Raw genomic sequence first — 17,459 nt, forward strand, 5'->3', positions numbered from 1 at the left:
CACCGGCACAGACCATAAAACAATGAAAAAGCAGAGTCCCGTATGTACACGTGTCCCTTTCAATGGCCAGGTTGACTAATAAAGGTCAGACTGGATTAGAAGCCGGGTCTACGTTAATTATCTATGTCCGGTTGCCGGACTTTCATTCAAACATTGGTCACATTTTGTGTGTGGCTAGGCGCTGTCCAGTGCTGAACTGGGCAGAAAGAGGCAGCCTATAGCACTGGATTCTATGCAGGGTTAGAAATTAACATTTTTTTTCAAGGGCTTTTTTTGCCCCCCTTAATTGATTTTCGGGGGCTTTTTTTGTATTTCGGGGGCACAACATTTTTATAATGAAAATTAACATAAAGATTATAAAACATTGTTGACACTTTTTTTTACAGTCTTCGTCCCTATGTTTGATAACGTAATGTTAATGTCTCCATATATAGGGCTCTACGCTAACCTTTTTCCCAAGGAGCACATGTGCTCCTAAATAAAATGTTAATAAATAAAATCTAAATACAAATTTAGGAGCACACAGAAATTTAGGAGCACAGTGACAATTGTTCAAGTAACACACACACACACATGCACACGATGTGTGACATCATGGCTTGGTTTCATGTTTTGAGGTACCTTCAATTATCTGTAAATAATACATACATACTCTTATCTAAATAGATAAAATATTATTGTCCCTGAGGGCAAGTTGTGTTGTTGTCTTGATATATCTACAAATAGCAGACTAATAACCGGTTGCCTCTGGATCAATGAATGTCTAATATTGAATAATATTATTAGATATTTTATTTTTAACATCCCTAATTCCAACAGTCAAGAGGCTTGTTTCAAATTGATGAAAAACCCCACACACGCAACGTTTGTGAGTATAGGCTCTGGCCAGATCGATCAATGAAATACGTTGCGCGCTCAGCGCTGTGGAATGAAGGAAATGCGCATCGGGATCGGATTTGGATGTTACAAATTGGAGTTGTGTTACAAATGGAACGGTCTTTCCCCGCCGAACACAAGTTACTTAACGTTACACAGGTCGCGCTATGCAGATGCTTAGCTTGCTAACGTTAAGATAGCAGTGTAATGCTTGATGAGAGCAGAGCGCTCTGTCTGTGTTCGCACCTCTCAAGTGCCTGGAAGCATCTCCCTGTAACACGCAGCGGGCCCCGCCTCCCTCCTCCTTGGAACAAACATTCCACCCAAAAACTGAATTTCAGTCCAGTTTCAATCTGAACTATTAACAGCGGAGCTGTTTTGTAATCTTCACAATCACTCGTCTGTCTCGCACACTGCAAGTAAATGATTTTTCCGGTTTGCACACACACATATCATTAGGGGCAAATACGAGGGAAATGCTCGCACTGTAGAGCATATATATAATTATATATATAATTAGTAAACTGTCTGGGGCTTTTTTTGCCCCCCTTAACTGATTTTCGAGGGCATTTGGTCAATTTTCGAGGGCATTTTGCCCCAAGCCCCCGTTAATTTCGAACCCTGATTCTATGTCTGACTCACTCCACACAGCTGCTGAGTAGTGAGTATGTGTCTGTGTGTGGCTGGACGCTGTCCAGTGCTGAACTGGGCAGAAAGAGGCAGCCTATAGCACTGGATTCTATGTCTGACTCACTCCTGCCGAGTATGTGTCTGTGCCTGTCTGGCTGGGCACTGATTGAATTTGATGGAATTTGATAGCCTCAAGTAATATTCATACTGGTTTAAATAAACATATTTGATTTGAGAAAGAGTTTTGGGCAAAAGGAATTAAAGGCATGTCCCATATATAGGCCGGTTGAGTTCAGTGATTGAAGCAAATAAACGCCAAGGCTATTAATTGGAGGTTTTATGGTAAGTGGCTTTGGAAGGGGCTCCTCGACACAGCGGATGGTAAAAGCAGACCCGTTTATTGAAGAGAGATAGTGCATGCCGTCATGATGACAAAGACTCTCATGTGTGTGGGGATGGCAGATTGAACCCTTTCACTACCAAATGGTTAACCCTTCCACTGCGACAATACAGAAGGTTAACCCTTTCACTACCACACGGTTAACAGTCTGTAGTAGGGGTGGGCGTGAGTAATCGATTGATCGATTACTCACGGCTATGAGAAAACTCGATCTTAAATTTGTGTTTTAGACTTCGCTCTTTTATTTTGAAAACGGCAGCCCCCGACCGGAAGTATTATTGTTTTTTTTTTTTTAATATATTTTTATTTCATCTTTTGGAAGAAGAGGCAGGACATACAATGCACATACAATGCACATACAATGCACATAAAACATACATTTAAATTATTTGCCAATTACATGCATTGGCTTGCCCCTTGCCTCATTTAAAATAAAAAAAATCCTACCCCCTAACCCCTGCACCAACCACCGTTGACAAAATAAATAAAATAATATTAATAAAAATACTAATAATAAGATAAGATAAGATAAGATATTCCTTTATTGATCCCCTTGGGGAAATTCAGGCATCATAGCAGCATGGGGGGGAGGGGGGGAGGGGTACAGGTAGTAAAACAACACAGTATACAGGTAGTAAAGACAACACAGGCAGTGTAAACAATTTGATCAATATGGTCAATATAATTTACTATCCGACTAGCTGAGGAATATTCACATTATTCACAGTGTCACATAAGGTGCAGTATGCATGAGGTAGTGTTATAATTTACTATCTACTGAGTATACATTAATCAAAGTACCAGGGTAGTCTACTTTGTCCCCCTTGGGTTCCTATAAGTCCCAGGTCAATGTCTGGTAGCAGTCGCTGTCGCTGCCCCCTGTTGTGGGGCCTGGAGGCTGCTAGTCGCTGCCCACTGTTGTGGAGCCTGATGGCCGCTGGTATGAAGGACTGTCCGAGGCGGTTAGTTGAGTGTCGGGGGGGGATGAGTCTGTGGCTGAACGAGCTTCTCATCTTGACTAGCTCGTCGTAGAGGGGGTGGTAGGGGTTCTCCATGATGGCATCCAGCTTCCTTATCATCCCCCTCTCTACCATCACCTCAAGTCTAGGTAGCTCGACTCCCACCACGGAGCTAGCCTTCCTCACCAGCTTGTTGAGCTTGTTGGTGTCCCTTGAGTTGATGTAGCCTCCCCAGCATGCCACAGCATAGAAGAGGATGCTGGCCACAACAGACTGGTAAAAAGACTGCAGCAGTTTGTTGCACACATTGAAGGACCCGAGTCTCCTCAGGAAGAACAGCCTGCTCTGTCCCTTCCTGTAGAGGGCCTCTGTGTTGTCCGACCAGTCCAGTTTATTGTTCAGGTGTACCCCAAGGAACTTGTATGAGTCCACCATCTCCACATCCACCCCTCGGATGGAGATGGGAATCGGGGGGGGCCTCTTCTTGCCCCTCCGGAAGTCCACCACCAGCTCCTTGGTCTTACTGGTGTTGAGTTGGAGGTGGTTGCTGTCGCTCCACCCCACGAAGCTCTCCACCAGGGCTCTGTACTCCTCCTCATCATCGTCGGTGATGTAGCTTACGATGGTGGAGTCGTCTGAGAACTTCTGCAGGTGGCACCCGCTGGAGTTGCGGCAGAAGTCTGAGGTGTAGAGGGTGAAGAGGAAGGGTGACAGCACAGTTCCCTGGGGGGCGCCGGTGTTGCTCACCAGTACGTCAGACTGACTGTCCTTTAGTCTGACGTACTGTGGCCTCTCAGTGAGGTAGTCCTTGATCCAGGCCACCAAGCCGTGCTCCAGCTGCATCGCAGAGAGCTTCTCCGCTAGCAGTGACGGCTGGATGGTGTTGAAGGCGCTGGAGAAATCAAAGAACATAATCCTCACTGAGCTGCGCGGCTTCTCCAGGTGCGTGTACGCTCTGTGGAGCATGTAGATGATGGCATCCTCCACCCCGATGTTTGCCTGGTATGCAAACTGCAGGGGGTCGAGGGAGTCACGCACCAGGGGCTTGAGGTGTTGCAGGACCAGTCTCTCAAACGTCTTCATGACGTGTGACGTCAGAGCGACTGGCCTGTAGTCGTTGGGGGTGCTGGGACGTCCCTTCTTGGGCACCGGGACAATGCAGGAGGTCTTCCAGAGCTGGGGCACCCTCTCCAGCCTCAGGGAGAGGTTGAAAAGATGCTGGAGCGGTGCTGCCAGCTGCTCTGCACATACCTTGAGCACCCTGGGATTGGTGTTGTCCGGTCCTCTGGCCTTGTTTACGTTAATTCTGGAGAGCTGCCTACTGACCTGACTGGTTGTGATCGTCAGGGTTGGGGGTGGTGGGCAGTCTGCTGGTGTTGGGGGTGGGGTGCCGTTGCTGATGGGTGTGGGTGGGTGGGGGGTGGGGGGGCTGCTTTGTAGGTGTGATCTGGTGCTGGTGTCGATGGGTGGGGGGAGGGGTGTGGGGAGGCCACTCTGGTCAAAGCGGTTGAAAAACGAGTTGAACTCGTTTGCACGCTCTGGAGGGCCCTCCACAGCTGTGCCCTGCTGTTTGAAACCAGTGATCTTCCTGACCCCCGCCCACACCTCCCTGGTGTTGTTGGCCTGTAGTCTGCCCTCCAGCCTGTCCTTGTAGCTGACCTTGGCTGCCCTTAGCTCTTTTTTGAGCTCCCTTTGGACAGCCCTGGCCTGCTCAGTGTCCCCTGCCATGAAGGCCCTCTTTTTCCTGTTTAGCAGGTGTTTAATGTCCTTGCTAATCCAGGGTTTATTGTTTGAGAAGCAGCGTACATTCTTTGTGGGTACGATGCTCTCCTCACAGAACCAGATGTAGTCTGTGATGCAGTGGGATAGTCCATCAATGTCATCACCGTGGGCCCTCTCAAACATATCCCAGTCTGTCGACCTGAAACACTCCTGTAGCTCCTCCTCGACGTCGTCAGACCACTGTGGGACAGACATGGTGGTCGGAGGCTGTCTCTTAATGAGAGGCGTGTATGTGGATACAAGCCTCACAAGGTTGTGGTCTGACTGGCCGAGGGGGGGCAGGGAAGTCGCACTGAAAGCCTCCTTCACGTTAGCATACAGGAGGTCCAGAGTTTTGTCTCCCCTGGTTTTGCAGGTGACATACTGGGTGAAGTTTGTCAGGGTCTTGTTCAGTCTGACATGGTTGAAGTCCCCATTGATAAAAATAAATGCATCCGGGTGTTTTGTCTGAAGCGCCGCGACGGTGGAGTGTATGACGTCACTCGCCTGCGCCGCCGCCGCGCTGGGTGGGATGTAAACAGTGAGAGCCAGGACGTGTGTTATTTCTCGCGGTAAATAGTATGGCCGCAGACTCAGTGCCAATAGTTCAATGTCGGGGGAACAGATACGTTCCTTAATGGTGATGTGCCCCGGGTGGCACCATTTGGAGTTAACAAAGACAACAAGCCCTCCGCCTCTCCGCTTGCCGCTCTGTTTACTCCGGTCGGCGCGCACCACCGTGAAGCCCTCCTGTTCTATTGCACTGTCCGGGATGTTCTCGTTCAGCCAGGATTCGGTGAAGCACAGTAGGCTTGCCTCCTTGTACTCACGCTGATTGATCATCAGGGCTGAGAGCTCGTCGGTCTTGTTGGCCAGCGATCGCACGTTCCCCATGACGACAGTGGGCAGGTAAGGCTTGAATCTCCTGCTGTCCTTTATCCTGTCCTTCACGCTCGTGCCAGCTCGATTTCCCCGTCTGCGAATCCTTATTTCGGCTGATAGTAACCCCCCGCCCCCCAACCCACCCCGTCATAGGCCTGAGAAGAAAATGTATTGAACAAAAATGTCAACAAAGACCAAGAAAAAAAGAAAAGAAATTTTTTTTTAAAGGAATTATACAGATAAAATTAGTTATGCCCGGGGAGCTCCAGTAGCTCACCGCGTACCTCGGACGCTATTTCGGCGTCGGGGACAACCGTGCGCGTCACGGATCTGGGGTACACGAGTTCGACTCCCGGACTCGCCGTATTTTCTCAAGAGTGTCTTTCCCCCGATCTATACCCCATTCAACCTGTTTCTGTCGGTCATGCTTGACCAGAAAAAGCGATAAACGCTAAAAGAACCAGCTGACTGGTCAAAGTTTAAAAAAAATAAAATTAGTTATGCCCTGCTAGCTATATATTGAAGGTCCTAACTTGATAGAGAATATGGTTCCAGCCATCTATTGTTTGATATCTTGCCCCATTTAATCTAGCTGTAGAAAGCTCCATTGTTACAACATCAGCTAATAACTGTTTCCAGTGATTAAAGGGCAGAGAGTGTGGAGCTTGCCATCGCAGCGCCAACATTTTTTTTGCAGCAGTGCTTCCTGCCAGCCAAAATCGTCTCTGAACAATACTTAAAGCTAAAGAATCATCATCATTAAGGAGAAGTAATTTGGCACAACAGGGAATTCAATACCATAGTCCCCTCCAAACTCATAGCCAAGCTCAGGGACCTGGGCTTGAACTATGACCTGTGCCAGTGGGTCTTGGACTTCCTGACGGGCAGACCCCAGGTGGTAAGAGCCGGCAACTGCACCTCCTCATCCATCACGCTCAACATAGGGGCCCCCCAGGGCTGTGTTCTGAGCCCCCTCCTCTACTCCCTGTACACACATGACTGCGTAGCACAGCGGAACAACAACACCATCATCAAATTTGCTGATGACACAGTAGTGGTGGGCCTGATCTCTGCCAACGACGAAAGGGCCTACCTGGAAGAGGTAGAGAACCTGTCACAGTGGTGTCAGGAGAACTGCCTCTCCCTGAACGTCAGCAAAACAAAAGAGATGATTGTGGACTTCAGGAGGTCGGGGGTCAAGGACTACAGCCCCCTCAGCATCGACGGGGCACCGGTTGAGAGAGTGAACAGTTTCAAGTACCTCGGAGCCCACATATCCGAGGACTTGACATGGACCACACACATTGACAGTGTTGTGAAGAAGGCACGACAACGCCTCTACTTCCTCAGGCGCCTAAGGAAGTTCCAAGTCAGTCAGAAGATCCTTAGGAACTTCTACTCATGTACAATAGAGAGCATCCTGACCGGCAACATCACCTCCTGGTTTGGGAATAGCACTGCACAAGACCGTAGCAGACTACAAAGAGTGACACGTTCAGCCGAACGCACAATTGGAGGGGGGCTTCCCACCCTCCAGAACATTTACAACAAGCGGTGCAAGGGGAAGGCTAAGAGAATTATTAAGGACTCGAGCCACCCGAACAACTGCCTCTTTGAACTGCTGCGGTCAGGCAAGCGATACCGGAGTCTTAAGGCGAGCACAGAAAGACTCAGAAGAAGCTTCTATCCCCAGGCCATCAGGCTGCTAAACGAACAATAATCGCTAAACGAACAATAATCACTATGCAACAACCATCAAATGCACACAGCACACACACCCACACGCACACACTCACTCACTCAAACAACACACTGCAGCACCCACTCTCCACACTTAGATCACACAAACACACTTACACTTTTTATTTATTGATAAAGGATTTGCACTACAACTCGTACACCTACTGTGAATTGTACCTAAATTGCACCTCGTCCCATTTCTCCATTTCTGCCTTGCACTATATAGTATTGTATATTAGTACACTGCACAGTATTGTATATTGTATGGTAACTACGTCTATTCTGCATCGAACATTGTACATATGTCTAAACTGAACACTGTGACCTCTTTTTTTTTTTTTTTTTACTTCTAATTTTACTATGTTTTTATTTCATACTTATCTTGTCTTGCACAGTCTCTGGAGCGCAACAGTAAGAAGCATTTTGTACAAAAGTATTCTGTACTTCTGTATGACAACTATTAAAGAAACTTGAAAACTTGGAATATGTTTTTGTAATACTTTAGATAGATAATTAGTTATCTGTTCCCAGAAACTTTTAACTGTGGGGCATTCCGACATCATATGTGTAAAAGTACCAGTAGTATTTAGAGAACAAAGTGTACAGTTTGGTGAAATAGCACGTCTCATTCTATAAGCTTTCTGGGGGGTTAAATATGTTTTATGGACAAAATTGAAATGAATTTGCTGATGATTTGGGTTTCGTGATGCCATAGTAACATTTCCCCAAACTCTGATCCAATTGATAGAGTGATGGTGTTCTAATCCCAATTCTGTGCTCCACGATTGGATAACAGGTATTAACGAAGTACATCTTTGTGATAGATCTTTATAAATTATAGAGACTTGTCCTTTGGAGAGACCTGCTGTTTTTTTTTAGTAGTTGGTTTGGTCCATGGAACTCCATAGGCTCGCATAGCCGAGCGGAGCTGTAAATATAAAAAAAGGAGGTGCCAGGTAAGTTATATGACTCTTTCAGATCTGAGAATGTTCTTAGACCATTGTCCTCCATAACATCGCCAAGTACATGAATGCCACAGTTGGACCATGATTGAGCTACAAAACTGCGGCCTCCGCTAAGCAAAAAAGGGTTATGAAATAAGGGAGTCTGTTCATGCCACTTAGTATCCCATTTAAGTAACTTTTCATATTTGCGCCATAAAGATATGGCATGCGCTATTATCGGACCATAACGTAATCTACATTGCTTTAGTGAAATATCTGTGAAGACAATGTCTTTTAAACGAATCGGCGCCACAATATGTTTTTCAATATTAAGCCAGGGGGCCTCAGAATTTAAATTAAACCAACTCAACAGAGGACGAAATGATAACGCTTGAAAATATAACTAAAAATTTGGCACAGTTAAACCACCAGATTGCCGCTCATTTTGTAAGGTAGTAAGTTTAACCCGAGCTTGCTTGCCTCGCCATATACATTTTGAGACTGCTCTATGTACATTTTCCCAATGAGCAACAGGTGGGGCAATAGGAATCATGGAACTACAGAAGTTTACTCGAGGTAATATGTTCATTTTGATAATAGAGACTCTTCCGGAAAGGGAGACAGGTATAAAAAAAAAATTAAAAGCTAGCTAATATTTGTCTTCCTTTGACTTGTTGAAAATGTCTAGATACAAATGTTGAGGTTCTGTGTGGACGAAACGTGCATACAATAAAATACTTTGGCGGATACACCCAAACTCGTCTCCGTGTGGACATGGAGAAGTGGGGTCGGGACACACACTGTTGAGTCTTGAATTTAGGCACATAGCGGACATTTACGCATATAACGTAGAACATTTGCGCATATTTCTGCGGTCAAAAATAGTTAATCAAAGTTAAGACGTATGTAGTACCTACTTACTGGTCACAGTAGTCTTCAATAACATTTGGATGGTAATCCATTTTGTGAATACATTTGTTGAAACAACATATTTGTTGGCAGACGACTCCTTATTACACTGCTATCTAACCAGTGTTTCCCCTACCATTGCCTTGGCGGGGCGGCCCGCCAAACACTCTGAGCCAGGGTTCGAAATTAACGGGGGCTTGGGGCAAAATGCCCTCGAAAATTGACCAAATGCCCTCGAAAATCAGTTAAGGGGGGCAAAAAAAGCCCCCGACAGTTTACTAATTATATATATGCTCTACAGTGCGAGCATTTCCCTCGTATTTGCCCCTAATAATATGTGTGTGTGCAAACCGGAAAAATAATTTACTTGCAGTGTGCGAGACAGACGAGTGATTGTGAAGATTACAAAACAGCTCCGCTGTTAATAGTTCAGATTGAAACTGGACTGAAATTCAGTTTTTGGGTGGAATGTTTGTTCCAAGGAGGAGGGAGGCGGGGCCCGCTGCGTGTTACAGGGAGATGCTTCCAGGCACTTGAGACTGAGAGGATGCGAACACAGACAGAGCGCTCTGCTTTCATCAAGCATTACACTGCTATCTTAACGTTAGCAAGCTAAGCATCTGCATAGCGCGACCTGTGTAACGTTAAGTAACTTGTGTTCGGCGGGGAAAGACCATAGCGGTCAACATTGGGTTTTTAAAAAACGTGCAGGTTTTAGCCCCGCCCCTTCTCCTGGCCGCGCCCCCTCAGCCCGCCCCCTCCCACCCGGCCCCGCCCCCTCCCAATGGAGCTGCCTCGTCGCTGCCATCTGCTGGTCAAAACCGGTATTATTTTGTTTTCCTACTGTGTAGTGTAAATGCTATAAAAATACAGTAAATTACCTTTTATCAAAATATTAACCATTAAATAAAGGTTGTAATCTGTAAATGCATTTGATTTTACTGTAATTTGACAGTATTTGGAAACCATAGATGCCAGACATTTAGTTTTCTTGCAGCTTTTTTTCTTACAGTCTACAGTCAGTGAATCCTAAATCTCCACTAGGCAACCACTTAGAACATGAAGAACATATTTAGTATAACAGCGAACAGATATAATAACTAATTGTAAGAATTCTGTGTTTAAAACTGTTTTGAAACAGTTTGTACCCTCCACAGAGGAGAGGTGGGGGGGGGGTATTTTTGCATCTGAATAGAGCTGCGCCTTAGTTAGCAATCAATCAATGTATTACCAGTGTCTTTATACCTTCATCACTGTAGGCTACATATTAATACGACAACTCAAGAAGAATCAAGAGGTTTATTTGTCACATACAGTGAAATGCAGGTGGTCACGCCCGCATTGATTGTGCAAAATGCAAAAAAATATAGACACAGGATATGCATGATAAAAAAATACATGCCATGTTCCTGAAAAAGCTATAAAAAATACCTATGGTCATTAATTTAGCAGTGGGAAATGGGAATATCATTTTTGGAACAGTGTGTGTGTGTCTATTAAGTCTGTGTAGTATGTCTGTATTGAGCCGTACTGTATTGTACCCATTCTGCAATCTGTTAAATAAAGTTTTCATTCATTCTACAGAGAAAAATGAGATAGAAAAAAAGCCAATGCGATTTTGTGTTTTTCCTCAATATCTCTGCAATGCCTGCGAGTTACCAGTAACTGTATTTGTCATACCATGACAATTCACGACAACTTTTAAAACGGATCAATTTATTTATATGTATAAATCGCATTCAGGAAATTGGGCGTCAGTGAAAGCATGCTATCCGTGGAGGAATGGCAGGAGCAGGAGCAAACGGCTGTTAGTGTTCACCAACCATCACATTTACACATTCCTGCATTTGTATTGTTTTATCCACAGAAGATTTGCAAACCTTTTGTTCCAGAGACAAAAGCCACAGAGTGGGCAATCAAGAGACACTGGCTAAGTTGATTTGATGACACCCTCGGTCCGCGGCCGCCTCGGTGCATCATCTACTCTCTCCCCTGAGCTCTGAGCTCCGGTCGCGTCGCTGTCTTCTTCTGGTCGCAACGGTCTGACTTCCTGTGATAACGGTCCAATCTACACTGCTGCCACCTGTCGTCACGGAGGAGAATTGCACCCATTTTGTAAAAAGCTATGGGAAAGACCGTTCCATTTGTAACACAACTCCAAAAGAATAACATCCAAATCCGATCCCGATGCGCATTTCCTTCATTCCACAGCGCTGAGCGCGCAACGTATTTCATTGATCGATCTGGCCAGAGCCTATACTCACAAGTCACAAACGTTGCGTGTGTGGGGTTTTTCATCAATTTGAAACAAGCCTCTTGACTGTTGGAATTAGGGATGTTAAAAATAAAATATCTAATAATATTATTCAATATTAGACATTCATTGATCCAGAGGCAACCGGTTATTCGTCTGCTATTTGTAGATATATCAAGACAACAACACAACTTGCCCTCAGGGACAATAATATTTAATCTATTTAGATAGAGTATGTATGTATTATTTACAGATAATTGAAGGTACCTCAAAACATGAAACCAAGCCATGATGTCACACATCGTGTGTGTGTTACTTGAACAATTGTCACTGTGCTCCTAAATTTCTGTGTGCTCCTAAATTTGTATTTCATTTATTAACATTTTATTTAGGAGCACATGTGCTCCTTGGGAAAAAGGTTAGCGTAGAGCCCTATATATGGAGACATTAACATTACGTTATCAAACATAGGGACGAAGACTGTAAAAAAAAGTGTCAACAATGTTTTATAATCTTTGTTAATTTTCATTATAAAAATGTTGTGCCCCCGAAATACAAAAAAAGCCCCCGAAAATCAATTAAGGGGGGCAAAAAAAGCCCTAGAAAAGAAATGTTAATTTCTAACCCTGCTCTGAGCCCTCAGAATTTCCAAATAACTTGAGTGCGCTCGCTCTGACACTGGTTGTAAAGTGTTGTATGTGCCTCCCTGTATTGTAAATAGTAAATAAATAAATGTGTGTTGTCACTACTGTATGTATAATTGTAAATAAGTTAATTTATGTGTTGTATTGTTAATATTTATTTACCTAATTTATGTGCAACCGTTTCATTTCAGCTCAGTGTAGAGAAATGCACAGATACTAACAACCGCCTTACTGCATGCGTCTATGACGACACTGTTGACGCCACGTATCCGTGACACGCGCGCCCCGTGACAACACTAGTAGTTTTGGGGGGCCTACCACCCCCCCTGAAAAAAATCCTAGGGGAAACACTGCTAACGTTAGCAAGCTAAGTGTGCATAGCTCAACCTGTGTAACGTTAAGTAACTTGTGTTCCTCCACGAGTAATCGATCACTACTCGAGTACATCATGCGATCGATCTGGATTTTTTCTTTTTAAATGCCCATCCCTAGTCTGTAGTGTGGTAGTGAAAGGTTAACCTTCTGTAGTGTGGTAGTGAACGGGTTAACCAGTGTGCATTGATTTACTTCAATACACAACAGGTGCACAGCCACCCGTTCGCCCGGGTCCAATTAGCTTGTCCCAGGGAAGGTGTGGCTGCTAAGTGCCTCTTTAAATTTAACCTGACAAAATACATGGCGAATCTTTGGATATATAATATTGCTGTATTTCTTTCCTTTCAAAATATCCGAACTTTGGAGCCCTATTTAGCCACTTTCCAGGTAAGTTACCATGGAGTGATTGATACCGATTGATCTGTATAGGTTTATATGATCTAATCATTTTCGCACTAGTATTAAAATGTATCCCGGGAATTTGGTAGCCATTAGGCCAATGTTGGAAATTTGATATTGGCCGATACTGATATAAAAAAATTATAATATCTGCCTAATATGCCGACCACAAGACATGGCCCACGTGCACACAACATGCACACACAAGAGCTAACACTAGAGTACTGGCACCAAATAACCAAAAAAGCAGCAAGTTTGTCTGAATGGAAAGTAGCGGTGAATCGGTGAACAGAAAAGGATACAGATCTGGGAGAACTGCACGCATGTCTCACTGCAAGGAGAGAATATGGCAACGTTAGAATGGCAACCCCCTAAAAAGATATATGGCACATAGCAGATTATAACAGCAGAATTAAATTATTGAATTATTTGTAATGTAATCAAATAATGTATATTAGTCAGGTTTAAATAAACAAAATGTATTAGCCCACAATCTAGACTGACTGATATAAGAAAAAATATATATATAAAAAAAAAAAAAAAATTAAAGTCAATACTCTTGTGTTTCTGGTTGTCCTCAGGTCATGGCATTCTGCAACAATAATTTCACATTCCGGGATTTCCCCATGAAAATATCGGTCAAATCAAATTGATAGTGTATTTAGATAGTGTATATATTTGGAAACTGTTAATAGGTCTCAAAGCTTGGTATTCTTTTGGGTCATGGGGTGAAAAAGTAATTCCGTCTCTACCTCTCGTTTCACACTGGGAGCAGAGTCTCTCCTACTCTAGCAGCCCATGAATGAATGAATGAATGAATGAATGAATGAATGAATGAATGAATGAATGAATGAATGAATGAATGAAAACTTTATTTAACAGATTGCAGAATGGGTACAATACAGTACGGCTCAATACATACAATTGTTAAGGGGATGCAGACCTGAGAAAGACGTTTGTCTTGTTTCCATCAGGGTCCCCCATTTTCAATTCATATAGACATTTATGACATACACAACATACATGACATTTATGGCATAGGGACATATATGTATTTAGTACTGATACATTTGTGACATAAACGGTATTCAAATATACAGTACTGTTACCCCTAGATCCTGACAGAGTATATACATATGATGGGGAGGGGACTGTACATTAGGAGGGGGTGGGTGGGTGGGAGAGAAATATACATACGGCAGGGAGGGAATATATACATGCGGTGGGGAGGAGACTGTCTATTAGGAGGTGGTGGGGGTTTTGGGCATTTACGGTGGCCAGTTTCGAATTGCAGCCTCCCGTAGGTGCTCTTTAAGAGCGGTTTTGAATGTGGGCAGGGATTCACATTCCTTTACAGCTTTGGGTAGGGCGTTCCACATTGTTGTGGCATAATTGCGAAACGTGTTTAGTCCCTTGTTTGAGCCGAATCTGGGTTTAACATGATTTGTTGAGCTTCCTCTGGTGTAGTGGTTGTGGTATTCACTGACCTTTGGGAAGTATTTTGACATGTACATGGGCACCCCGGTCGTATAGTGTATCTTGTAGACCAGGCCCATTGCAAGTTGCTGTACTCTGTCGTCTACTCTAAGCCATCCTAGGTTGTCAAAGTGGGCAGGGGTGAGGTGGGTTCTGGGGTTCAGGTCAAGTAGTAGTCTGACCAGTTTGTTTTGTGATGTTTGTAATTTTGTTTTAAGCGCCTTTGAGGTGCTTTGGTACCATGAGGTGCATGCATAGTCATAGTACCCTTGAATGAGTGCTCCTGCCAGAGTCTTCAGGGTATTCTTGTTTACCAGAGAGGAGATCCGGTACAAGAATCTAGTTCGTTGGTTGACTTTTTTTATTACATTGGATGCCATTTTGTCACAGGAAAGATTTGCCTCTAGGATGGAACCCAGGTAGGTAATTTCGTCTTTCCTTGTGACAATATTGTCACCCACTGTAACTGAGAAGCCGTCGGTCTTGCTGAGTTTGTTATTTGAACCGAAGAGAATGGACTCTGTTTTGCCCATGTGTAATGATAGTTTGTTATCAGCGAGCCATATGCAGATTTTGCCTAGTTCCGAGCTGAGGGTTTTTTCAACCTGCAACTTGTTCTTGTCAGAGACCAGCAGGGCTGAGTCGTCTGCAAACAGGAACAAGTTGCAGTCACAGGCTGACGACATGTCATTTGCATAAATTAGGAAGAGTAGCGGTCCTAGTATTATGCTTCCTTGTGGAACACCACAGCTCACTGTGAGGGGGGGGGGATAGAGTACCGTTTACCTCTACCATCTGTTCTCTCCCCTCCAGGTAGGATTGCATCCAGCTCACTGATAAGCTATCAAAACCAATTGCTTTTAGCTTGTCCATTAGAATGGAGTGATTGACAGTGTCGAAGGCCTTTTGTAGGTCCAGCATGACCATGCCGCAGTATTTGCCCGCGTCCACCTCTTGTTTGATGTGGTCGTTCAAATAGAGGAGGCATGTGTCAGTGGAGTGGGACGTTCTGAAGCCAGATTGGAATTCGTAGATTCGATTTTTTTCCGTTAGGTACTTTTCGACCTGTTCGTAGACTATTTTCTCCATGACTTTCGAGATGGAGGTAAGAATAGAAACAGGGCGGTAGTTGCCTGGGTCTAATTTGCTGCCCTTTTTGTGCAGAGGGGTCACTCTCGCAATTTTGAAGTCCTTGAAGTCCCAGAGCTCTGTCTCTAACTCAAATGAGTAGCCTTGAGAGGCACAACAACAACATTATGTGTGAAATGTAATGATGTTAATTTTAACTGTACCTCGTTGCGTCGATCTTGATTGCCACACAACAGTTCTGTGCGGCATCAGAGACTTGCTCGTCATCCCAACTGGACATCAATTGTGCAGACTGCTCATCTTCGCCTGGGGGGGGGGGGGGGGATTTCAGAGTGATGATGATGATGAGTCACTTGCTCAAGTCATGCTCCACACACACACTGACTGCCCACACGAATGAAAATAACGGCCAGCCTTGTGTTTGGTTCTAACTAGACAGATTGAATGGTGATGATGATGATGACACCCTATTTGGATCCAAGAGACAGAGAGATGGAAAAGTCATCATAGCCGACTTGCCCAATAATAATAACGTTAGTGAAACTGGTTGCGGTCATTCCGTAGCGTTACAGACTAGACATGTAAACACACACACACACACATTGCGGGTCAATGTTTAGCAAGATAACCCCCCAGGCTATGATTAATAACACGACCCCCCAAGCCAACATTGATTGATTGATTGATTGATTGATTGATTGATTGATTGATTGATTGAAAACTGTATTAACAGATTGCAGAATGGGTACAATACAGTACGGCTCAATACACACAATTGTTAATGGGGATGCAGACCAGAGAAATACTTTCGTCTTGTTTACATCAGGGTCCCCCATTTTCAATTAATCATAACATATATGACATACACAACATACAGATAGACAGTACTGCTACATCTATACATTTATGACATACCAGATTTGCAAATACAGTACTGTTTAAATTGTGATACAAAAAGAGTCCAGAAAAGAGAGAGTATATACATTTGACGTAGAAACTGTACATGACCCCGAATAACCTGACAGCTAACGCTGACTGACTACTATCCTCGTTAGCAATTTAGCTCGTTTTCTGCATGTAACGCTATTAGCTGTAATGACGTTTCAACAGTTCATATTGATAAATGTGTTGTTTTCGTCTCAGCTATTATGCTTTAAATGTGAATTATTAATACGTGTCCCCCCCGGAGGGTGACTGACGTTACGCTAACGGCTAAGTGTTGCTAGTCGACGCAGCTAAGCTAACGTCGCATTCGCTAGTAGCGAGCTAGCTGGTCCAGCAACAGGGATAATAATAATAATACCTGTTATAACAACGACGAAGATGAAGCTCCGTTGTTTGGCGGCGGCAATGGCAGCGGGGATGGAGCCCTCAAACCAAAGCATCTTTATCAAATAATAATGTGTTGTCTGTCCCTTGTTTTTGTTTCTGCTGTCTGACCAGTTGCATCTGTAATGCTGATCAGTTTGCTTCTACGCCAGAACCTTCATCTGATCTGATCGCGGAAGTACAGGGGCTTTGCAGGTAATGTAGTCTTTTCTTTTTGCTCAGCCATGTTTCTTGTAGTTCTATAGACCAGGTTCCGCATTCTGGGCGGGCCGTGTGTATTCTTTCCCCAACGCAGTTGTGTTTCCGCGTTCCCGTTTTGCGCTCTGATTGGCCAGGTCATGTGACATGTGCGCCAATCGTGGGACAGCAAGTTCTGCGCCTATTTCCGGGTCTAACAGCCTGCAAACATAGATTCTATAGATATCTATGCTGCAAACTACCTGCGTTCTATCGCCATGCTCTAAGACAAACTCTAACCTTAACCAACTTCGAAAGAGTGCCTAAGCTTAACCGTCGAAAGCAGTGGTGCAGTCGTAATATGACAGTAGGCCAAACGCCCCATGCGCACAGATTTTTTTTATTTTTATTTTTTTTATTGCCTTGAAATAGAGAAGCTGAAAAAGGTAGCAGGATGTAGCCTTCAATATATAAAGAAATTATATTGTCAACAGATATGGTTGAAAAACAAACAATGTTTTAAATGTAATAGTAGTTACAATTTCTTTAATTGAATCAACTTAAACTAGAAAAGTATTGTTAATTTAGTTTGTATTTACTTTTAGTTTAAGTTAA

The 17,459-nt window shown here is 44.0% G+C and overlaps 1 protein-coding gene across 2 annotated transcripts in view; it reads right to left on the reverse strand.

The window, feature by feature from the left end:
- ubxn4 (UBX domain protein 4) overlaps positions 1–16,808 on the reverse strand; it is an 86,534-nt gene extending 69,726 nt beyond the window's left edge. For both annotated transcript variants that reach the window (XM_084313963.1, XM_084313962.1), the window contains exons 1-3: positions 16,642–16,808; positions 15,542–15,644; positions 13,076–13,104 (exon numbers count right to left, since the gene is read on the reverse strand). In XM_084313963.1, the coding sequence (XP_084170089.1) occupies positions 13,076–13,104; positions 15,542–15,644; positions 16,642–16,723 (214 nt within the window). In that variant the 5' untranslated portion in view covers positions 16,724–16,808. The remainder of the gene's footprint in view (positions 1–13,075; positions 13,105–15,541; positions 15,645–16,641) is intronic.
- Between the last annotated feature and the right edge of the window lie 651 nt (positions 16,809–17,459).

Source organism: Notolepis coatsorum (assembly GCF_963971535.1).
Source record: "Notolepis coatsorum genome assembly, chromosome: 5".
Lineage (NCBI taxonomy): Eukaryota > Metazoa > Chordata > Actinopteri > Aulopiformes > Paralepididae > Notolepis > Notolepis coatsorum.